Source organism: Podarcis bocagei (genome assembly GCF_964188305.1).
Source record: "Podarcis bocagei genome assembly, chromosome: 1".
Lineage (NCBI taxonomy): Eukaryota > Metazoa > Chordata > Lepidosauria > Squamata > Lacertidae > Podarcis > Podarcis bocagei.
In genome coordinates this window covers 44,517,085-44,541,592 of record NC_138125.1, presented here as the reverse complement: position 1 = coordinate 44,541,592, position 24,508 = coordinate 44,517,085, and the positions used below count along the sequence as shown (strand labels likewise).

General features: G+C 46.6%; 1 protein-coding gene across 2 annotated transcripts; it reads left to right on the top strand.

Annotated features, from left to right (window-relative positions):
- The first annotated feature begins 546 nt into the window (after nucleotides 1-546).
- On the top strand, nucleotides 547-20,059 carry RHOV (ras homolog family member V). Of its 2 annotated transcripts, XR_014012112.1 has the most exons (4): nucleotides 547-1,029; nucleotides 15,983-16,041; nucleotides 17,218-18,783; nucleotides 19,503-20,059. XR_014012112.1 is itself a non-coding variant. In XM_081210458.1 (3 exons), the coding sequence occupies exons 1-3, from the start codon at nucleotides 831-833 to the stop codon at nucleotides 17,656-17,658; spliced, it is 699 nt and encodes a 232-aa protein (XP_081066584.1). In that variant the 5' UTR covers nucleotides 547-830; the 3' UTR covers nucleotides 17,659-20,059. The 2 variants fall into 2 exon arrangements, 1 of the variants encoding a protein (XP_081066584.1); XM_081210458.1 differs by having other exon boundaries at nucleotides 17,218-20,059.
- The last annotated feature ends 4,449 nt before the right edge of the window (nucleotides 20,060-24,508 follow it).

The window sequence follows — 24,508 nt, the reverse complement described above, 5'->3', positions numbered from 1 at the left end:
GTGGACTCTTGGCTGCTAAATCTAGCAGGGAGGGGATTAAAGCCTCCTTGCAAGAGGGGGTGGTCCCTGCTTGTACCTGGTTCTCCCTCTCCCTGTTTTATCCTCACAACAACCCCGTGAGGTAGGTAGGGCTAAGAGTCCATGAGAGACGTTACCCCGTGAGCTTCATTGCTGAGTGCGAACCAGATGCCCATGGGAAGCCTGTAAACAGAATCTGACCACAACAGCACTGCTTCGGACAGTGGAGGTAGAAGCCACAGTAGCAAAACTGTTTCACCTGTTTGTTTGTTTGTTTGTTTGTTTGTTTGTTTGTCTGTCTGTTGTGCGAGACGGCGCTTCACCCCACCTTACCCCCATGTGTCAGTCAGTCCAGCAGTTTGCCACAAACAGCACCTTCAGTAAGTGCTAGGAAAAGGAGGAAAGGCGGCTGGGAGTTGGGCGTTTGCTCAAGCACCTATAAGGCAGCATCAGGTTACCGGGAAAGGGGGTGGGCCCATGCAAATCACAGCTGCTCTGGGTGGCTTAAAGAATTTAAAAAAAAAACATTACAGGTCTCGGGAGTTAAATGCAAAGTGAAAAGGTGGAGTCCTCGGCCCGGGTGCAACTCTCTTTTGCTCCAGACCCAAGACACCTGAAGGGATGCCGTCCCAGAAAATGAGATACTACCACTGCGCGTGGGAACAGAGTGACTGACCCACGTTTGGCTCTCACTTCTTCCTGCTTGGCAGTTGTGGTGGTGTTTTTAAGCCCAGAAGAACTAAATATCCAATCGCAACATTTTTTGTTTCAAAAGAGGGACGCCAAGTGTCCCCTTTCTCGCTCCTCCAGCGATGCCCCCCCAGGAGATACTGGATTACTCGCCCACCTTGAGAAGATGCAGCACCCCCAGCAGAGGCAGCGGCTCCGAGCTGGGCATCAAGTGTGTCCTCATAGGAGACGGGGCAGTCGGTAAGACCAGCCTCATTGTCAGCTACACAACCAACGGATACCCAGACCAGTACCAGCCCACGGCGCTGGACACCTTCTCAGGTAAGCAGAGGGCAACCTGGGCAGCTCCTTCCTTCCTGATATGTGTTGGGGTACATTTTGCCACAATGGGGTACACTGTGGTCTGTTGTCATTTTGGCACTCTGCGTTCTTGACTAATTGCCATAAGACCTTTCGTAGTGACAAGTGGGATACAAAGTTCGTAATTAATAGAGCAATGGCATGTGTGACAACTGAGATATATTGAGATGTATATTATTGAGATATATATCGAGATACATATTATTAAACTGCTGGCTTAAATGACTGTGTTTTATTAGAATAGGCTGTTGTAATTTAATATTGTTTGCAATGTAAGAAGTCTGAGTGGGGATTAAAAAAATATATACATACATATTAAGAAGCAATTAAGTAAGCATGCAAAGGATTGCTTTTTTCTCTCCCCCCCCCCCACCCGCTGTGCCTTTAACAGTAGCATGGGAGACAGAAATTCACCAGGTGAGGCTATCTCCAGCAGGCAGATGCAGAGACAGGGAAAACTTTGCCTACTGAATATCTCCTTTCAAATGGGAGTTTTGCCAGAAGAAAATGAGGGGGAGGCCTACACGTGTTCTCTGTTCCAAGCAAAGACTTTTGGATCTTCTCTTCTTGGGTGTAACTGGAGCTGTAGTGGAAGGGACTGCAGCTGCAAACAACCAGCCTTCTGAGCCCAGTATCATATCATATCAAGCCGGTTGCAGCAATCAGATGGTGTTCATCTGTACAGGAAATAGATTGGGAAGCAATTTACCCTGATCCCTTACAAAACTTCATTGGCACCACAAACCCAATGCATGTCTGCTCAGAGAAGTTAAGGGGCACTTCCTCCCAGAAAAGCTGCTTTCCTATAAATGCTTAGTACAGTGGCCTTCTTTGCCTGTTGCTTTAAGCCACAGTTAAACTTAGCTATGCGCTGGTGCAGGCGAGGTTGGGGGAAAGGGAAGGAATTACAGTGGTACCTCAGGTTAAGAACGTAATTCATTCGTTCTTAACCTGAAACTGTTCTTAACCTGAGGTACCACTTTAGGTACCATGTGGGTGGCGCTGTGGGTTAAACCACAGAGCCTAGGTAGGGCTTGCTGATCAGAAGGTCGCCGGTTTGAATCCCCGCGATGGGGTGAGCTCCCGTTGCTTGGTCCCTACTCCTGCCAACCTATTAGTTCGAAAGCACGTCAAAGTGCAAGTAGATAAATAGGTACCGCTCCGGTGGGAAGGTAAATGGCGTTTCCATGCGCTGCTCTGGTTCGCCAGAAGCAGCTTAGTCATGCTGGCCACATGACCCGGAAGCTGTACGTCGGTTCCTTTGGCCAATAAAGTGACATGAGCACCGCAACCCCAGAGTCGTCCGTGACTGGACCTAATAGTCAGGGGTCCCTTTACCTTTCCCACTTTAGCTAATGGGGTCTCCCGCTGCTGCCGCCCCACGATCCTGAAGCAAAGTACCCAAGGTACTATTTATGGGTTAGCAGAGTCTGTAACCTGAAGCGTATGTAACCTGAAGCGTCTGTAACCCAAGGTACCACTGTACAACCACTTCATTCATCAAAGTTTGATGAGCTTGTGGTTTGTGTCTCTACAGATAAACCATGAACTGTCACCAAGGTTTGTTCATGGTTTGGGAGAGAAAAACCCGAGCCCTGGTTTGGTTGTAAAGCTAAGCCAAACCATGGCTTAGCTCCTGGTAGCAGGGCAGCAACAAAAGCTTTACCTTTAAACTATAATTAAGCTTCTGTGTGATTTAAAGTGATGTGTGAATGAGGCCATTATTTAAAGCACCAGTAGCCATATGTATCTTACATAGTCCCACCAACATTGAATCAGTGTCAATATCTTTAAGAGGTTTTGAAAGAAAATTAAAAAGCTGTCAAATGGACACATCTTGAACCCTAAAAAAAAAAAAAAATACAAAGGAAACAGGTTTGGTCTTCTACCCGAAACATGGGTGGCAGCACTCTCGCTTAGCTAACTGTGGAAGACTGTTCAACTGGTTTTGGGTGTTTCTAATTGGGAGAGCAAACCTCAAGAGATTGTGTTTCCAGTTCAAGCATAGGAAAAGAGGAGAGAGCAGTTGTGACATTTGAAGCTGTGTTAGTAATTCATTTATTAGGATGAAACTCCCCATAGCACGTGGGGCTGGATTGCCTTAAGCTCTATACAGACAGGAGGTTTCCCACACTGCAGCTCATGTGATAGGGCACTGAACTGGAAATGCAGGAAGGATCATATGGAAGGTAGAAAAAGAAATAGACATTTGGAGGGATTGTTTGCCAACTGACAGAACATGCTCTGAGTTCTGTACTTCTTAGGGAATAAGATCAGGCATGATTTTACTATGGTAGCAAACATTTCCACTGGAACATTAAAGTGGTTAGAGTGTCGGACTAGGACCTGGGAGACCAGGCTTCAAATCCCCACCCAGCCATGAAGCTCACTGGGTAACTCTAGGCCAGACACTGTCTTTCTCAGCCCAAGCTACCTCACAGGGTTGTTGTGGGGATTAAATGAGGCAGGGAAGAACCATGTACACCATCCTGAGCTCCTTGGAGAAAAAAGTAGAGATCTGAATCCTGATCTCCCAGGTCCAATGCTCTAACCACTACTCCATACCACTACTCAGTATGTTTCACAGTAAAATACCAAGCATTAAACAACTTCCCTAAACAGGGCTGCCATCAGATGTCTTCTAAAACCCAGATAATTGTTTATTTCCTTGACATCTGATGGGGTGGTGTTCCACAGGGCAGGAGTGACTACTGAGAAGTCCCTCTCCTTTGTTTCCTGTAACCTCACTTCTCGCAATGAGGGAACCACCAGAAGGCCCTTGGAGCTGGATCTCATGATATGGGTGGAGACTCTTCTTCAAATATACAGGGTCAACGCCATAGGTGTGAGTCGTGCACCTGGGGAACCACCAATGAGGGAAATCACCCCCTTTCCCTGCCAAAAGTCTCTGCCAATATAATACGGGATCAGGAAGTCCTTGAGATGCTCTGGACCCAAGTTGTTAAGGAAGCAAGTTTGTTTGTTCTACTATTTGGAAAGTCCAATTTCATCATTGTTATGGTCAACAGATGCATTTTCAAAAAATGGAATTGGATATTTATTCATTTATATATTACATTTCTTTCCTGTCATTCCTCCTAAAGGGACAGCAAATGCATCGGCGTTGAAACAGTGCAAAATTAAACATCTGGGCTTATTTATTTCAAACACAACCCTCTTTCTTTCAATATTAAGAATTAATTTTAGGCTTCAAAAGGATTTTATTAGAACACTAGCTGTTGCCATGTGTATCTCAATTATCTGGCTCCCAGCCTTTTCACCCCATTGGGGCCTGCCCTGCCCCACACACTCTCAAGGCTCTTCAAAGGCCATTAGTCCCCGCCTCAAGAGAGTTTCTGTCAGTCTGGATGCCTTGTAAGGAGAAGGCAGCAAAAGGCACAGCGGGTGAGAACCAGGTGTGAGGACTCTCCTAGTATTGCCTGTGAATTGCATAGGCAAAGAGATTACCTGTGGAAAGAGGAGGGAGTGTTTATTGTATCTCTAATTGGGATGGAGAATTTCAGATGCCAGGAGGCAGCTGTGTGGAATGATGGTTCCAAAGTCAAAAAGGGATTGGAACATTCTTGGGTCTTAAAAGACTGTAGCAGATTTCACGTTGGAACCCTGCACAAAATATCAACCAAACATTTTTGATGAAGTAGGCCATTGCCTTTAAGGTATCGGGGCACAATGCGTTTTCCTTGCAGCCTTCCTTAACCCATGCTGCAAAGGCTGCAATCCCATGCAGGCTAACTTGAGAGCCAGCCCTATTGAACACATTGGGATTTACTTCTGAGTAAACAGGGTGTTCTTGGACAGTGTTCTCGAAGCTACCAACATGAGTTTGACCAAACTGTGGGAGGCAGTGGAAGACAGGAGTGCCTGGCGTGCTCTGGTCCAAGGGGTCACGAAGAGTCAGACACAACTAAACAACTAAACAACAACAAACAGGGAGAGGATGGGGGTTTAGAAAGAAATGGCTGCAATCCATTTACCTGAGGGTAAAGCCCATGGAATTTATGTTTTTTAATTGTACCTGAAGTCTGCTCTTCACACTGAGAGCCAGTGTGGTGTAGTGGTTAAGAGCGGTAGTCTCGTAATCTGGGGAACCGGGTTCGCGTCTCCACTCCTCCACATGCAGCTGCTGGGTGACCTTGGGCCAGTCACACTTCTCTGAAGTCTCTCAGCCCCACTCACCTCACAGAGTGTTTGTTGTGGGGGAGGAAGGGAAAGGAGAATGTTAGCCGCTTTGAGACTCCTTAAAGGGAGTGAAAGGCGGGATATCAAATCCAAACTCTTCTTCTTCTTCTTCTTCACCAAATGTTCCAGGGCAGCTTACCAACCAACCAACCAATCAATCAATCAATCAATCAAATAAAAATTCAAGGATAAAACCATTGCAAATCGGAAAACGAAATCGCAAAATTCTGAAGCTCTCTTTTGAAACAGTCAGAAAATGATTTGGTATCAATTTGGTTAGGTTCCGCCAGCCCCTTTGAAAGTTTCCAAAAAGTCTGTCTCTTGATATTTTGGAAACAGTGGTAGTATATCAGCCTGCAATACGTAGAACACATCTTCACAGATATTTGGGGCAGCAGTGGGAGTAAAGAGTGTACATCTCAAGCATGTTTTAATTGAGCTGCTTGAAGTAGGGTAAAAGGGGTGGAGCAAGTAAAGAAACTAAACCTTAGCTAAACTAGGCCCCAGTTTGAATCTCACCTCTGCTCTAATCTCACTAGGTGGCACTCTCTTTTGCTTAGCCTCCTGTCTGCATAATGAATGGGGTGAGAAATCTACCTTACAGGATGGTTGCAAGGATTATGTATTTGTAAGACTTTGAACGCTTTAAAGTGCTCAGTAGAATTGAGGCTGACTTTTACCTTAGGATCTGGCTGTAAAACAGTTTCACCTTTTATTTTATTTCTTTCGTTATTTATAAAATATTTACATACAGCTTGGAATATGCAGAAATGGTGAAACTTACCAGAAGAATAAGTAATCAAGATAAAAAAATTAAAATAATGAAAATGGTTTATAGAATATTTACAGATAAATTATAAACAGATAAAAACTTTGGCAGGATTATTGTAACAACCTGCAGTTTTATAAGAGTATATATTTAAAGAAGATGAATAAATGAGTAAATTAATTTAATTTGGATATGCAGAAGATACTTTTTTTAAAAAAAATTAAGGAACCACAGAAAGAGGGGGCGGTAAGTCAAGTTTTGAAATGTCAAAATGAATGTAAAATTAATGAAATGTATACACTTGTAAAGTATAAATAAATAAATAAAATGGGGAAAAAATTATTTACATCCAGCTAGTCATAAAAAAAAAATCAGAGCGGTTTACAACAATTATACATGAAACCATACTATAGAAGCCATATAAAATATGTATTCTTAATTGCCTGCACAAGCCTCACGGAACAGAAAAGTTTTCAGCAGGCATTCAAAGTTGAACCTTCCCCCTGCTCTGCACATAGACTCCCCTCAAAAAATGAGTAGTCTAGTGCAAATAGGCTGAGAATGTCTGGAGGCGATATCTCTGTTCTTTTAATTGGGAGCATGTGTAATGTTTAGATGGCAGGCAGACTGTGACTCAGACACCAATTTCATATGTCAGCGGTCATTCCACTGGTGGTCATTTAGTAGAATCATTCATCTATTTTCAGGTTTCACCTGTTGCTTTTATTGTTGTGTTTTACTGAATTGATCTGTCATTTTCTGCACTGTCCTGAAATCTTAATATGGTTGAGGAGAGTATATAAATGTTCAGGGGCAAACCTAGTGGTTGGTTAGGTTGCCACCGCTGCCGCCCCCCCTGGGGTACTGGTCGGGGCAGGGTGGATGGCAGCGCAGAAATCTCGCCTCACGCCTCTCCACTTTTTCAGTTTCTGGTCCTTGTTCTCACCTGGCTTCAGAGGCGCCACTACAATTCCTGGCCAAGGGTGCAAAGGAGCCTCAGTTCCTTTCACTGGCAACTGGGGGGGGGGGCTGGGTATTTAATATTGTGAAGGCTGTGACGGCTTTGCTCCACACCCAATTCAACGACAACAGCTGACGACTAACCTTTGGGAGACCAGGCAAGGCCTCATCCTGATTAGGGGCTATTGTATATGGCTATCTTCCTGATCTTCAAATTTATTTGCAAGATATGGCAACAGCAGCTTAATTGCTCTTTCTGCCCTGTGCCTCGGTTGTTCCCGGTGCTCACAGAACAGGCTTTGCAATCTTTTTGAAATGTGTTTGTTTGTTTTTGACACTCCTCCAAGGACTCAAGGCAGGATACAATGCACCCTTATCTCGTTTTTCTTCTTCACACAATAGCAGCCCGAGAGATAGTGACTTATCTAAAGACAGCCAATGAGTTTTCATAGGTAAGCACTTATTTGATCCCTGGTTCCTATGCCCACACTATGTCCACACTATGCTAGGGTGGCCATCTACCCTGCTTTACAGAGGAATGGTCCTCTGTTGAAAGGTGCCCTTCGTTTCAAGGGCTGCCCAGTCCAAATCTGGTTTAAAGACTAAAAAAAGCCCATCAGAAAGTACAGCTGGGGTCTTGGAACTGCCCTTCAACATTGAAAGCAGCTGGGCAGCAGACATGCAGGTCCTGGTCTTCCCCACTATGGCAAGATGTGTTGTATTCATATTTAAATAATAGTAATTAATTTTAAATATGTAGGGGCTGCCTCAAATTAGGGTGAAGATCAAATTAGAGTCCATAAGGACATTGTCATGAGTTCGGCCTTCCAGGCCAAGCTGCAATACATGGCTAAACTTAAATTATCATCTTATTTATGAGCAAGAAAAGGTCTGAGGCACATGGTTGGGGGTCGGCAACCTGCGGCTCCAGAGCCGCATGCGGCTCTTTAAAGCCTTTGCTGCGGCTCCGGGGCGGTGGCGAGGGGAGGAGGCGAGGGGAGGAGGCGAGGAGCGGAGGCGAGGGGCGGAGGCGAGGCGCGGAGGTGAGCAGCCTGCCGCCCGGCGGGCAGGACGCCCTAAAGCAGAGCGCCCCCCTCGCCAGGCAGACATCCGCAGCGTGGGGAGCCTTGCCAGACTTCCCGGCAAGGCTCCCCACGCTGCGGATAGCAGCCTGCCGCCCCGCAGGGGGGGCGCCCTGATGCAGAGCGCCCCTCGCGCGGGGCAGACATCGGCCAGCCCCACAAGCTCGGGGGACAGCAGGGAGGCGCAGCGCCGCCATCCCGCTGTTCCTCGACCTGGTTCGGTTTCCCCGACCTGCTTTTGGGGGGGAAATAAAGGGAATTTTTTTCCCCTTTATTTCCCCCCAAAAAAACTAGGTGCGTCCTATGGGACGGAGCGTCCTATGGGGCGAAAAATACGGTATTTTTATAATGACGAATGCCTCATTATTAATTTTTATATCAGGCACTGATTATGATTTATGGTACACTGGGGCCCTGATTAATTTTCTATGGCATTTTGGGGCATTGATTATTGGGCATAGCAAGTCGCGGTCACGTGGAATTTGTGCTTTGTGACCGTTTGAAGTGGGGTTTTTTTCTTGGGAGGCTGGGCGGCACGAAGAGAGGGATTATTTTTATAATGACGAGGATGACATCGGGCCCTCATTATTAATTATTATTTACATCAGGCACTGATTATGATTTATGGTTCACTGGGGCCCTGGTTAGTTTTCTTTGGCATTTTGTGGCATTGATTATGCAGTCGCGGTCGTGTGGAATTCCACGTGGAGTTAGTTGCCTGAAGCCCCTTTTTAGTTGCTTGAAGCCCCCTTTTAAACTTAAGCAGGTGAAAGTTTGGTGAATTGCTGCCAAGGAGTGTGGTGGAGTCTCCTTCTTTGGAGGTCTTTAAGCAGAGGCTTGACAACCATATGTCAGGAGTGCTCTGATGGTGTTTCCTGCTTGGCAGGGGGTTGGACTCGATGGCCCTTGTGGTCTCTTCCACATATGTATGTGAGCAGGTCTTCTCCAACATGAACTATATTAAAAACAAACACCGATCACGCCTCACAGATGACAGCTTGCAAGCCTGTGTGAAAATGAAGGTGACGTCTTACAGCCCTGATGTGCAGACACTGAGCACTGAGGTTCAGGAGCAAAAGTCCCATTAACCTGGTTACCTGGTTGTAAATTAAATATTTTAATTAGCTATTAATTTGTCCTTTTTTCTTGAGATTGACAGCTGACTGCACGATCCTGTATATATAGCATTAAGGCCAGAAACAATATATGCAGTGTTATATTTGTTTTAAATGTTGCAATGTTTTTGCGGCTCCCAGTTGTTGTTGTTTTTTTGGAAACGGGTCCAAGTGGCTCTTTTTGTCTTAAAGGTTGCAGACCCCTGCACATGGTCAAATCTGATCAGCTATACACCTGAATAAGTTGTCTAAAAAAAACAAAACCCAAACTAAGGTCTGTTTCACTCCACAAGCTTCTCAAAAGAGTTGTCTTTCGTTTTTTTATGCACTGTCCACTGCCCTTCTGTCAGGGTTAGGCTTCTCTTATGGAAATAACCACGTTTTCCCAGAACCCAAATTATAACGTTTGGAGGCTGTCTGCAGGCAGCACATCTTTGTTGTGTGAACCACACACACAAACACACACACGTAGGCTTGCAACAACAAGGCTAACACTTGTGGGAAGTGGCTGCCTTTAGAATACAGTGGTACCTCTGGTTACAAACGCTTCGGGTTACAAACTCTGCTAACCCGGAAGTAGCTGCTCCTGGTTGCAAACTTTGCCCCAGGATGCGAGCGGAAGTTGCGCGCCGGCAGCAGCAGGAGACCCCATTAACGAAAACTCGTCTCAGGATAAGAACGGTTTCAGCTTAATAACAGACCTCCAGAACGAATTAAGTTTGTAACCAGAGGTACCACTGTAACAGATCGTGAGTGGTAAGTGCCATTACCTTCTCCCTGGTAAGTGACCAGAGAGAAGATAATGGCATTCGACAAAGCAAATTTATGTATATATTGTTACTATCCACAGCACCTCCACCTAATAAGGATTCAGTTTCAATTCGTCCAGCCCATCACTGACTCTACACACTGGCCTGGCTTCCCTGATTCAGATGCAAGTGAAATACAGAGTGGGTGTCATCTGCATATTGATGAAGCCACACTCCAAACCCCCAGCACCACCCAGCAAGTTTCATAGAAGCATTTAATAATACAAGATAGGGACGTGGGTGGCACTGAGGTCTAAACCGCTGAGCCTAATGGGCTTGCCAATCAGAAGGTCAGCGGCTTGAATCCTTGCGATGGGGTGTGCTCCCATTGCTCTGTCCCAGCTCCTGCAGCCTAGTAGTTTGAAAGCACACCAGTGCAAGTAGATAAATAGGTACCACTGCGATGGGAAGGTAAATGGCGTTTCTGTGAGCTCTGACTTCTATCAAAGTGTTCTGTAGTGCCAGAAGCAGTTTAGTCATGCTGGCCACATGACCCAGAAAGCTGTCTGTGGACAAACACCAGCTCACTCAGCCTGAAAACGGAGATGAGCACAGCACTCCATAGTCGAATTTGACTGGACTTAACCACCCAGGAGTCCTTTACCAGTGTGGTGTAGTGGTTAAGAGCGGTAGACTCATAATCTGGTGAACTGGGTTCGCGTCCCCGCTCCTCCACATGCAGCTGCTGGGTGACCTTGGGCTAGTCACACTTCTCTGAAGTCTCTCAGCCCCACTCACCTCACAGAGTGTTTGTTGTGGGGGAGGAAGGGAAAGGAGATTGTTAGCCGCTTTGAGACTCCTTAGGGTAGTGATAAAGCGGAATATCAAATCCAAACTCCTTCTCCTCCTCCTCCTTCTCTTCTTCTTCTTCTTCTTCTTCAATACAAGATGAAGCCCCACAGTGCACCACGGCTAAGCAGAAAATCTCCAATGCTATTCTCTGGTAATGGTCCTATTGATAGAAACAGCCACCGTAACACAGTGCCCCCAATTCCTACGCCAGGAGGATATTATGGTCAGTGGTATGAAACATAGCTAAGAGGTCCAACAGACTCAACTGGGTACCATTCTGTCTGTCACTCTCCCAAATATAATCAACCAGGGTGACCAAGGCTGTTTCAATGCTATATTCAAATCTGAAGCCAAGCTGAAATGGGTGCAGATAATCTGCTGTATCCAGGGATAGCAGCCACCACACAATCACCCTGCCCAGTAAGTGATTATTGCAACTGGGTGGTAGTTATCTAAAACCTCAGGTTCTGGGGAGACCATCTTCAGGAGGGGATGCACCACTGCGTCCTTTAATGCCATGGGCATCTTCTCCTCCATAAGTGAGGCATTAAGTGCTCCCTATCCATCTCTGCTTAAACAGCAAAGAGAGAATGCAATGGGCCTGATTCCTTCCAGGGTCCTGTCCCTCCTCAGGCAGCAACAACTGATCTCACAAACTTCAAGCAGACAGTGCTCTAAGCACCTTCACATTAACTGTGGCAGCAAGTGAAATGTGGATACGAGCAATTTTGCTGATTGCCGTCAAAGGCTGCTTTACTATGGTTATCTGCTTTCTCTTCAGGGCTGGATTTCAACAGCCCATTCACCACTTGGAAAAGCAACATGGGGCAGTCCATCGAGAAGGCATACAGTGTACAAAGACAGCCCCATGGTTATCATGTCCTGAGGCAGAGCAGAAAATTGGCCCTAACACAGATCTTGGTCCATGTCACAAACAACCTAGAGAGAACCTCTGCTACTTCAGACGCAGGGAGGCTGCGTCAAGAAGTGGGGTGGGTGCTACATCACCAACACCCCAGGCTGCTCTGTAGCTTAGCCCCTCTGGTGCAGATTCTCAAACCCAGTTCCCAGACAGGCTTCCTGGTGAGAAATTAGTTTCCCATGCATACAGGTTTAGATCTGAGCTACCGATAACCTGTCATTTCAAGTTAGTTCGTCACTCGGGGTCAGAAATATGCATAAATATTGACCTTCAACCACCAAACTATCCTGTTTAGCCTGCTTCTCCGTTATGCCGAAATTCTTCCACTGCGTATAGGAGTGGCCAATGCAAGGTTTAAACTTAGAGAGACCTACAAAATTGTAGTGATGGGGAAGAAAAGAAGCAAACTTCCTCATACCGAGGTGCTGTGCATTATACGCTTGGCCAAATGCATTTGGATGCCCTGAAATGGGGGGGTCACAATTCTGCACCTTTTCACACTGCCACCACGTACCCTTCTCTCTGTTGCCATAATTTACGATTGAACCCGTGTTCCTCCCAACTTCTTTCTCTTTCCTGATTCTTTTCCAGTTGGGCTTCACCCAGATAAGGGGACGGAGATAAGCACAGGCAGTTACTTCAGCAGAATGGAGGGCAGTAATAGTTGAGGGACTGTCCTGAAACCACCTAGTCCAGGGTTTATCCCTAACTGATGCCATTCTGGCTGGGGCTGGTAGGAGTTGGATCCCAATAACATCTGGGAGGCCACAGATTCCCCCAAACCTGATGTACAGGGTAGGCTACAAAGTGACAGAAGCAATAAAGCTCCAATGAACTTACGGTCTGTATCCTGTTAGTTCACAGTTCTCACATGAATTTCTGATAAAGTATTTGGGGCAGTATACAACGACCACATCCTGTTGGTGCCTTATTTCCGCTTGCTCAACAGGACACCCCCCCTACACACGTCCTGCATCCTCCCTCAAACACTGCGCATGCCAGTTATATATTTCCTAATTAACCCCCACCCATGGGATTGGCAAATATTTAGAAATGAGACACCAAGAGGGAAATGGTCAGCATCTTGAAGATCAAAGTAGAATCTTTTGATCAGGAACAGGTTTCTCTTCTTTCTCTGTATGCTAACGGGGCTCAGCCATAAGGAAGTGATGTATTTCACACCAGCTCTTCTGATGGCTGAAGAGCCACTCTAGGACCTTGAGCTATCCCTGCCTCTCTCCTTTTTACCTGTTTTTGTGCTCATGTATATTCCATCTGGCACATGGCCCCTTAGAAAGAAACAGGAGGCCAACTCCTGAAGGTGAGACCTAGCTGGAAGGGTTTGTTGCAGAATCCTAGGCCTCATTCTTTTGTAATTCATATATCTATACACACAATATATATTAAAGCTTAATTTACCATTAACTCTGTCAGTAATGTGTTCATACATAAACAGCAAAGGGCAAGACATCCACCAGCGTAGTCCTGAGTGGGGAATCTGATGCCCTCCTAACATTGTTGGACTTCAACTCCCAATACCCCTGACCATTCCAGTGACCCTGCTTTTGTATCTGTTTTGCCACATTGAGCCAACCAAAGTGTTTTGGCTTTCCCTGTGTCTCACTTGCTACCTTTAACACCTTGGCTGCTCTTCAAGGAATATCCAAGCCCAGCCCAGTTGACAGCTTGGAGGCCTTCAGTCCCTAGGAGCCTGCCTGCCCGCTGAGGCAGCATGTAATGAAATTACTGCAGTGAAAACTGATGGCTCCTTTCTAATTGTCCCATGCCTAGGAGGAGTTTGTACTCCATTTTTCTTTAATCAAAATCCCCTAACCTACTTATTTAATATTTAAACTACTGTGGGATCGTCAACAGTAACTTTGAATGTATCTTACTGCCTTTCCGTGGTGTAGGATTTTCCACAAATACAGCGGTACCTCAAGTTAAGAACTTAATTTGTTCCAGAGGTCCATTCTTAACCTGAAACTGTTCTTAACCTGAGGTACCACTTTAGCTAATGGAGCCACCCCCTGCCGCACGATTTCTGTTCTCATCATGAAGCAAAATTCTTAGCCTGAGGTACTATTTCTGGGTTAGCGGAGTCTGTAACCTGAAGCGTCTGTAACCTGAGGTACCACTGTAATGCACTGTGACTGTGCTGTTTTGTTCTCTTGTCTCCATTTCAGTACGTTTCTGTTTTTCTGCAGTCCCAAAATGCTCCTTGATTCCGTAGTCCCAAAACGCCTGTTTGTTTATCCTTTGATGCATTTGCAGATCTCTCCTCAAACTTGTGCTTCTGAGAATGGAGATCTCACATTTTCTAAGTGCTCTATGTGCAATATTTTGTAGATGGAAAAAATTAGTGGTCCCTCCCTCCATTCATGGGAATGGCTATTGCAGAGGTAGCCAAAGTGTCAGTGGGGGGTGTCCTCTGGGTACAACCTCCCTCCCCCTCAACACATAAAGTTTTATTTATTTTTAAATTGGACATTTCACCACACTCCCTCTTTCCTGTGTGGGAGTGCACATCTCACCTTGGAAAAAAGGGAAAAGAAAGGGCTGAACAAAGGCACCATCTAGTTACTCCATTGTCATTGAGATTTGGGGTGGGGAAGGAGCTGAGACACAGGGGAAAATGTGATCAGGGCACCCTTTGCCCCACTGCACTGAAAGGCCCCAAGGAAGGGAGAGTTATTTTGCTCAGTAGATCAATGTAAATTCTGAAGCAGGGTTGTTTGTGGTCACCTGCTAATGGCATAAAGCCTGAGAAAAGTTTGACCCTGTTTCTCTACAAAATAAAGAACCCATACACACCCCAGCTGAGGAAAGGACACAGTGGCAATATCACTAGTTGGTGCTAAGTATGGGCTATTGTTGCCTTTAGCACAGGATGTCTGCTTCTCTTGATTACACACTCCTGCTAATTATGCATTTTGTCTTGGGTTGTTGTTTTTCTTTATTACCCTGTCTCTACATTCTCTGTAAGCTACCCCCAATATCTATTAATGTTCCAGAGCTCCTGTTGCTCACAGCTTCACTCTGTAACAGTTAGTTAAATGCAGCTCAAGGTAGCTGATAAGACTTTTAAAAAAACATTCCTCCATGGTATATTTCCCTTCATCTGTCATTCCATTTGCATATTGTCACACACACTCCCTTACATGGTCTCATCTGTGTTGTTCTTTGTATCGTGAAGAGAAGCTACAAAACTTTGGCATACTTCCAGTGGGGGCTGGCTCCCATTGGGACTGGTAGGGTGGAAGGCAGAGAGGACAACGGTCCTGGAAGCATAAAATTGCAGAGTTGGAAGGGCTCCTGAGGGGTCATCTAGTCCAACTCCCTGCAATGGAACCTGTACCAGGGTGGGCAGAGAGTTCTCCTTCATGGATAGTCTTCAAACAGAGGCTAGACCGAGATGCTCTCTAGCTCTGCATTTCTGCACTAACCAGAAAATTGGACAATATTATATACAAGGGCCCCTTCTGCATTATTCTGCAGTGTTTCCATTTGAAAATAGATGTGGGCGGTCCTGGCTATGGAGGGTGTATCTGCATCTGTGCAATGACGTAGTTATACCAAGATAACAATCACCACTTCCTCCTTTCTTTATCTGGGGCATGTGCAGGGAGGGAAAAGGCATGGATAATCAAATCAAGGGCAAGGTTTTCAAATGCGCATCAAGTAACTACATCTACCCATCCTTGTGGATGATCTAGAATAAACCTAGGTTGAAAACATCATGTTGAGTTTGGACATGAATGATTCCAAACTGAGAAAACTTTGTGTTTGTGCTTCAAATGGGATAGTGTATACGCAGCCTAAGTCACTGGGATTTGTGCACTAGTGGAAGAAAACTGGCCTGCTGCAAAGGGATTGCACGAAACCTGCAAGGGAGAGGCCTTTGTATTGAAATCCAAACTTGCTAGGTTTGTTTGTTGTTTTTTAAAACCATACTGCAATTATGGAACAGTGTTGTTGCAAACATTGCACAAATAATTCACCGCCAGTACAGTTTCACTGTTGACAATAAACTACGCTGGCTATTCATGGCTGGTTCCATCCCTTCATTAGTGTAGCAGCAAAAGAAGGGAGTAGCTGGACATATGAAGGAACGCTTGCTTTTCAAATGGCTGCTTTTTGACACTGTGCAGCTCCTCACATTCAAAGAGCTCCTAGGTATATAAACAGGGGATATGTTAGTAGATAGGTATGAAATATATCCAGCACTTACCCACTCCCAACCTTCTCTCTCTTTCTGTTTGCAGTGCAGGTCCTGGTAGATGGGGCCCCACTTCGTATCCAGCTGTGGGACACTGCAGGACAGGTGAGACTCATAAATTAAAGGAGAATACAAGTTTGAGTTCTGATGGGGTGCCAATAATGTCAGGAAGAAGGTGGTGAAAATCTGGGTCAAATTGAAATTATGAGTGGCATTAATAATTGCTCTTGTACAGCACATTTCAAGTTCTAAAGATGTTTCAGATACATCACCCCTGTAATCCTTACTACAGACTTACTAGGCCAATCTTACCAAATTAAGAAAAAGCCCTGCTGGATCCGGCCAAAGATCCATTTAGTCCAGCATCCTGTGCTCACAGTGGCCAGAGGCCTGTCAGAAGCCTACAAGCAGGACCTAAACGCAACCAAACTCTCCTTACTTGTGATTCGCCGGAACTGGTATTCAGAGACCTACTGCCTCAGACAGTGAAACACAGCCTGTACCGCAGCTGAGAGTATGCAGTATTGTCACCTGATGAGTTTGTGTTTGAGGTAACATTAGAACTGAGGGCTCCAGGAATTGAAATCTACTGAAGCCTCCACAGCCAGCGTACTGAAAAATGTGGGGCACCTCTGTATAGAAGTGCAGCCCTTGCTAGAGAAGCTTCCCAAGCGTTAATTGGAACAACTGGCTTTTTTTTGCTTGGCCGAGATCCCTCTTTGTAGTGGACCTTAAAGTCTCTCTCTTTTACATGGGCCAAGCTGAGCTCCCTCTTGTTATGAGACTGGCTGAGCTACCAAGTTGTCTTTGTTTCCCTTTGGTTACACTTGGAAAGCTCAAACTGTATTGTTTTGAGAAGGTTTGCTGGGACAAAGGATGAAAACGTATGCTTTAGAGCAGGGGTCAGCAAGGTTTACCTTGCCTGGGCTGAAGCGGTCCCACGGAGATCCCTCTGTGGGCTGGATTGCGTGCGCCCGCGATTTTTGACGTCTGTGCATGTGCAGATGTGATTTCCGGCACCACAGAAGCAAGTTCCTGTGCTGTTTTAGCGCAGCGCGTGAGCAGGTAACTCAGTTCGGGGGCAGCTCAGGGGCCAGTCAAACTACCTCCGCAGGCCACTTCCGGCCCATGGGCCTTAGGTTGCTGACCCCTGCTTTAGAGCTTTGTGGAAAAGACAGCATTACTACATTTTATGGGAACCCTCTAGCTTATCAGCCACAGCTAGTTTCTGCCGGTATGCATCGCAAACCAAATTCAACATCTCCTATTTTTCCTCTGCAGGAAGACTTTGATTGCCTCCGTTCACTCTGTTACGCTGACACAGATGTCTTCCTGGTCTGCTTCAGTGTTGTGAATCCCACATCCTTCCAGAACATTATGGAGAAATGGATCCCTGAAATACGGACACACAATCCCCAGACTCCCGTGGTGCTGGTGGGAACACAGTCGGATCTGCGGGACGACGTCAATGTGTTGATCAATCTGGACCACTATCATGCCGGGCCTGTGCTAAGAACTCAGGCTGAAGGCCTGGCTGAGAAAATCCGGGCTCAGACTTACATCGAGTGCTCTGCTCTGACTCAAAAGAACCTGAAGGAGGTTTTTGACACAGCCATCATCAGCGCAGTTGAGCACAAGGCCCAACAGGAAAAGAAAATGACAGCCAAGGGAATAAAAACTCTCTCCAAGTGCCGGTGGAAGAAGTTCTTCTGTTTTGTCTGAAGCTGGTTTGGGAATGAAGAGGCCTAGAAGTCGGGATTGGACTTTGCACTTTCTGCCACAGAGGGCAAAGTGGCTAACTGAATGAAAAAGTGGCTCCAACAAGGAGAATGTCGTGAGCCAAGGGGACCTGGAGCCCCAAGATTTGCTGGGTTGGGATAGAACTTTCCTGGAAGACAGGAAGTGGACTTGTGTAGTAGTGCCAGGATACCAAATGGCTCATGCAATCTCAATAGAACCGGGGTGGTTTGAAGCTTCTTGTATTGAGTTCAGTATTAAAGAAGAGCCAAGCCTGTCATTTTAGATACCCAGACAGCATGAGCAGTTTCCAGAACCTCCTCACAGCATCTTATTTAAACCCAGGAGAAGCCGATGCAGTGGGGTGGTGCCAGGCCACTGCCCCCCCCCCAACAATGGCATTTCTGCTTATTGGGGCAAGGGCAGGGCTGCAGGGCCAGACTGACAGGAGCACCGGGTGCTGGTGTGCCCTCACAGCCTTGTCCTTCCCGCAGCCCTGCCCCATAATTTGAAGTGGTCCCTTTTTCAGCCAAGCAGCAGCCCTCCACCTCACAGGATTAAACCTGAGATATATTCTTGAGGCTGATATCTCCTTTTCAAGGCACAGGCAAGGATAGAGGGATTTCTCCTGGGAGACAACAATGTCAAATAACATGGCCTGCTCAAGGAAATAGTATCTTTTATACTTTGCTTTCAGTCCTGCTTCAGGAAGCGGAATAAGTCCTCCAGACAGCAGGGTGTTTGTATGAAGGAGTATCAGTTGTGTGGCACATCCTTAAAAGGACAAAGCATTTTTTGCGAAATGACACGGAAGGATCCCTATGCTTCCACAAAGCTATTCCAATACGGTACATCATTTTGGACCTCATTGGACTTTTTTTTTAAAAAAAAAAAAGTTCCACCAAAAATGTATTTAAGGTTTTTGGTAGGGTAGGGAACCTTCCAGCATCTAAATGTGAATATTTCCATCTTAAGAAGGACCCGGTGCATTTGAAAGAAATGTAAGAAAATTTCACTGTTGTGTGAAACAAATATTGTAAAAGTGAGAAGATAAAATAGGAGGGAAATGACAATAAAGGAGAAGCATGTGACAAGAAGGGCAGAGAGGTGGTAGGAATGAAGGAGGAGAGAGAGAGAGAGAGAGAGAGAGAGAGACAGAGGCAGGCAGAGATACAGAGGGAGTTTAAGGAAGGTGAAAGGGAGGCATAAAGGAGCATTTCCCAGTGTAGTGCCCTCCAGATGTTTGAACCTCCAGGTCCCATCAGCACAGCTGGCTGAGGCTGGTGGAAGTTGTACCAGGCTGGCATAGAGAAACCAAGAGACAGGAGAGTATGTCGCCATGGGATTTAGATAATGTTGGCAGAGGGTTGTGTTTTTTTGCACTAAGAAACCCTTCAGTGACCTCACCTCTTGATGGTTAGTCACACCTCAGATTCAAATGAAGGAAGATGCAATAGGGGAATTGTCAGGGAAATAAGATCTTTGATGTGCTGTACTAAAAGCAAGGAGAGAGACTGTCGTTCTTCCTGTATCAGGAAAGAACTGTCTTTACGACCTATGGGTGGAGCGTGAGAGCCAGAAATTCTGGCAGCCCTGGAGTAGCAGAGATCCCACCTCTGGATAAGGATCTGAATGCAAGCCTGGACCTTTGTATAAGAGGTGAGAGTGCCTGCAAATTGTTCAGCACAGAAAAAGAAGTGGCACTGTGTCACTAAATACACAAGTGTTTTGGAATTCACCAGTTTCTTAAATGCCAGGCTTCGGAAAATGTGAATGAGAAGCGGGAACCTGAGTGGCTTTGCTTATTCAATTGATGTCTCCACAGGCAGAAAACAGCGTCCAGATCAGGGATTGATCATCGCATGCGGTAATCATGCGTATTTCCTTTTTGTTACAAGTGGATACCCTGGGAAGCTCAGCCATGACTTTCCAGCATTTGTACGCCTTGTGTGATGATCAGCAGACAGTTTGCATGTTGGAAATGTGCTGTGTTTGAAGCAGGTCTTGATCATCGCTATTCTCGAGTTGCACGGCACACTTTTGCTGCACAAGTGGAAAACGTTGCATGTTGGGTCTTTATGCATTTCCATTGTACACGGGGGGAGGTCCTGGAATGAGGTTGGACATCATGGCAGCCCTGTGTTGAGGACTGAATCTTAAAGGCAGTGCCAACACCAGGAGTTCAAAGGAACTAAGCATGCTTCCCTTTTCCTGCAGGACTAGGGAAGGATGCATGGGTGTTTTCAGTTCATGTTTGTAGCATTGGAGGGATTCCAAGGAGTTCTTCCTGGGAAAGAAAGGATCCTCAATCTTGTTCCTATTGCCCTAGGGACTGTGTATCATACACCTTTTGTTTCCAAATAAAGATGTTTTGTTTAAGTATGAATGCGTTTCTGTGAATTATTTGCATTGGTGGAAAATACCTTCACAGATTAAATGGAAACGAATTCAAGGTAGCGAAAGCCTAGTGACGATGAATAAGAGTCACAGAACATTTTCTTCCCGCAGAAGTAGCAAGACACAAGTTGCAAAATGTCAGGTGAATTTCGGCGATCCAAATTAAACTGGGCAAACCACGGGTGTGGTTGAATTATTGAAGATCTCATTCTATATAGTTTGCTAAATAAATAAGCCACAAAATATCCCTCAAAAAGCAAAATAAACTGTTGGGAGCAGTACAGACATAATTAATAAATACAGATAATACAGGTGCCATCATACACAAAGTAGGCCATTGGGTGGAATTCAGTGTCGTGTTATTATAATAGTTCCATCTTTGCAACCAGTTCGGTTTTCTGCGTTATTTCTTTTGGCAAGAGGAAAGCGTATCTGTGCTCAAAGGCCATTACTTTGATAAAATCATTATTTCACAGCGAGCTACTTGGACGCCAGCAAAATAGACATAGACAAAGCACTTTGATCCTGCTGTAACCAACCGTCACTTGACCTGGCCAAGTTGCAGCATGCCTTGCTGCTTGGGCGGCAGCCAGGGGGGAGAGTTTCTGTTTTTGGTGTATTTAATTCTAAAGGAAATCCACAATGACACAGATTTTAGAGTTGCTGTGTCAGCTGCTACTGCTGCTTTCCAGACTAGCTGATGAGAAGCAATTTGATGGAAACCTATCTGACTGGGAGTGATAGCAAACTGTCAAAGAACCTTTGTACTCTTTTGGGAGTACTGCAAGCCTAAGAAAACACTTGAGGTAGGGGATCTAGTTTGTAAGAAGCATTTTTATGGTGTTCCATATAAGAGTAAACTGATACCTTCCTCAGTTCCCCTGTGCTGAACCAAACTTGCTGGTAGACCCAATTATAAAAGCCTTTAGGCCACAGAAAGGTTCTATATTTTTAACAATAATGGTAATTCTTATGGCATTCTTATGTACAAAATCTCTTAAATCTTTATTGCATTCATCTCGCAGAGTTAATATTACTAATTCAAAAAACTCTCTTAAAGTGCCAAATCTCTTACTATCTTTATTACAGACATAAAAGCTGAGAGTTTGTAATAAGACAGTGCATTTACAAAACACACTTCAAAGTGTTTCACATTTGTTTATCTCTATAATCCTTAACAAACTAGGTCAGAATAATTAATTGTCTCCATATTGCAGATGGGAGTGTGGAAACTGAGCAAATAATAATGGCTTGTTAAAAAGGACTTGAATCTATAGATTTCTCAGGTTCATCCCCGTCATGGCAGCCACTCGTCAGCAATACCTCCAGAGAGATCCAGTTTCATGTGTGCGTTTTAAGCTGATTTTCTGCCTGCAGCATAAAGCCACCCATCCATTGACTCTTCTTCAAATCATGCTAAGCCATGCGATACAGCTGAATCATGGTGCAGAAGGCACAGAGTGAGGGCTACCTAAGGGCCAGTTTCAGTCTGGGCACACTCTTTCCAGATTATACTTGATACTGGCTGCATTCTTTCCACAGCTTTATAGTTAGCAGACCACAGCAGAAACTATGCACCTTAGCTCACTTGAAACCCCTTCTCTTGGCTCCATAAAAAGAGCGGTCTTTATCTATGCTATGAATTTTTTGCTGAAAATCTCCCACAAGTGTGAGACTCATGTGAATGGCAGAATCCTGCAGCTGGCTGCTAAGTAATATTCCTCATAAATCCCAGCTAATTTATTCAGGGATGGCAATCTGCAGGGCTATTCACAGGAGGGTATCGGGTTTTACCAACTCTAGCATTTGCAGTGTGGGAAAAACACAGCAAATGCCTTGCTTACCTTAGGCAGTCGCCCATTTGTTTCACTACAAAAGAATGCATCCCTTAAAAGGCTTGGCTTCACCTCATCAGCTTCCTGCTGGGACAGCTACCCTATTCCCCCTCCTGATCCCAGGCTGCAAATTAAGCCCTGGGACACCAAGTATTGTTCTGTTCAGTGGGGTTCCTCTTCCTAAAGTGGGGTGTGGCCAGGCTTTGAGAACTTCCAAAAGATTCACCCTTCCTGCTGTTTTCCTTCCAAGCCTTATTTACAATGCATGGCAAAATGTAGACGTTGGTTGGTGGTGATGAAGCGAGTCCTTTAGCCAGCCTCTGTCAGTTAAAAATGCTGATGAGACCACAGGGAACTTAACTTAACCTTGCTAATTATGGGGGGCCTTTTAAGATAACATGCAACTGGGATGGTCCTTCACTTCCCCCAGAAGCCTGGGGGGTATTCCCCCCCCTTATAAACAAACTTCAAGGAACAGGTAATTATACTATGATGCATTCAAATAATAAAAGATTAGTCTGCTCGTTATCTTACCATTTTTATTTCATGTATCTACACAAAACACTAAGGAACTACCGTATTTTGCGCCCCATAAGACGCTCCGGCCCATAAGACGCACCTAGTTTTTTGGGGGGGGAAATAAAGGGAAAAAATTATTTCCCCCCCAGGCGCGGGGCTGGGGCAGCCCGAGCTTCCCCCGACCCCAGCCCCCAAACAGGCAGCTCTCTGCAAGCCGTGGGAGCCCAGCGGTGGTTCCCGCTGCTTGAGGAGAGATCCACGAAGCCTGGACGCGCTGGGATCAGCGCGCGCAGGCTTCGGGATGCTGGCAACTCTCCCCAAGCAGTGGGAACGTTCCCGCTGCTTGGGGAGAGATCCGCGAAGCCTGCACGTGCTGGGATCAGCGCTTGCAGGCTTCGGGATGCCGGCAACTCTCCCCAAGCAGTGGGAACGTTCCCGCTGCTTGAGGAGAGATCCACGAAGCCTGCACGTGCTGGGATCAGCGCTTGCAGGCTTCGGGATGCCTGCAACTCTCCCCAAGCAGTGGGAACGTTCCCGCTGCTTGGGGAGAGATCCGCGAAGCCTGCGCGTGCTGGGATCAGCGCGCGCAGGCTTCGGGATGCCTGCAACTCTCCCCAAGCAGTGGGAACGTTCCCGCTGCTTGGGGAGAGATCCTCGAAGCCTGCACGTGCTGGGATCAGCGCGCACAGGCTTCGGGATGCCTGCAACTCTCCCCAAGCAGTGGGAACGTTCCCGCTGCTTGAGGAGAGATCCGCGAAGCCTGCACGTGCTGGGATCAGCGCGCGCAGGCTTCGGGATGCCTGCAACTCTCCCCAAGCAGTGGGAACGTTCCCGCTGCTTGGGGAGAGATCCGCGAAGCCTGCGCGTGCTGGGATCAGCGCGCGCAGGCTTCGGGATGCCTGCAACTCTCCCCAAGCAGTGGGAACGTTCCCGCTGCTTGGGGAGAGATCCACGAAGCCTGCGCGTGCTGGGATCAGCGCGCGCAGGCTTCGGGATGCCTGCAACTCTCCCCAAGCAGTGGGAACGTTCCCGCTGCTTGGGGAGAGATCCGCGAAGCCTGCGCGTGCTGGGATCAGCGCGCGCAGGCTTCGGGATGCCTACAACTCTCCCCAAGCAGTGGGAACGTTCCCGCTGCTTGGGGAGAGATCCGCGAAGCCTGCACGTGCTGGGATCAGCGCGCGCAGGCTTCGGGATGCCTGCAACTCTCCCCAAGCAGTGGGAACGTTCCCGCTGCTTGGGGAGAGATCCGCGAAGCCTGCGCGTGCTGGGATCAGCGCGCGCAGGCTTCGGGATGCCTGCAACTCTCCCCAAGCAGTGGGAACGTTCCCGCTGCTTGGGAAGAGATCCGCGAAGCCTGCACGTGCTGGGATCAGCGCGCGCAGGCTTCGGGATGCCTGCAACTCTCCCCAAGCAGTGGGAACGTTCCCGCTGCTTGGGGAGAGATCCGCGAAGCCTGCACGTGCTGAGGTCAGCGCGCGCAGGCTTCGGGATGCCTGCAACTCTCCCCAAGCAGTGGGAACGTTCCCGCTGCTTGGGGAGAGATCCGCGAAGCCTGCACGTGCTGAGGTCAGCGCGCGCAGGCTTCGGGATGCCTGCAACTCTCCCCAAGCAGTGGGAACGTTCCCGCTGCTTGAGGAGAGGTCCGCGAAGCCTGGAGAGCGAGAGGGGTCGGTGCACACCTACCGCTCTCGCTCTCCAGGCTTCAGCGAAAGCCTGCATTCGCCCCATAAGACGCACCCACATTTCCCCTTCATTTTTGGAGGGGAAAAAGTGCGTCTTATAGGGCGAAAAATACGGTAACTTGGGCGTTTTCATTTCACCCCAACATCCTTTAATCCCTGGCTCTTTCTTCATTTACAGATAGGTAGCCGTGTTGGTCTGCCATAGTCAAAATAAAAAAAATCCTTCCAGTAGCACCTTAAAGACCAACTAAGTTAGTTCTTGGTATGAGCTTTCGTGTGCATCTGAAGAAGTGTGCATGCACACGAAAGCTCATACCAAGAACTAACTTAGTTGGTCTTTAAGGTGCTACTGGAAGGAATTTTTTAATTCTTTCTTCATTGTTCAATTTGCTTGCTTAACTT

Bases quoted from the DNA above. Each gene is read 5' to 3' on its own strand.
- RHOV (XM_081210458.1), top strand. From the start codon at position 831: ATGCCCCCCCAGGAGATACTGGATTACTCGCCCACCTTGAGAAGATGC. The intron at 1,030-15,982 runs GTAAGCAGAGGG...TTCTGTTTGCAG, and splicing joins GGCGCTGGACACCTTCTCAG to TGCAGGTCCTGGTAGATGGG. The intron at 16,042-17,217 runs GTGAGACTCATA...TTTCCTCTGCAG, and splicing joins TGTGGGACACTGCAGGACAG to GAAGACTTTGATTGCCTCCG.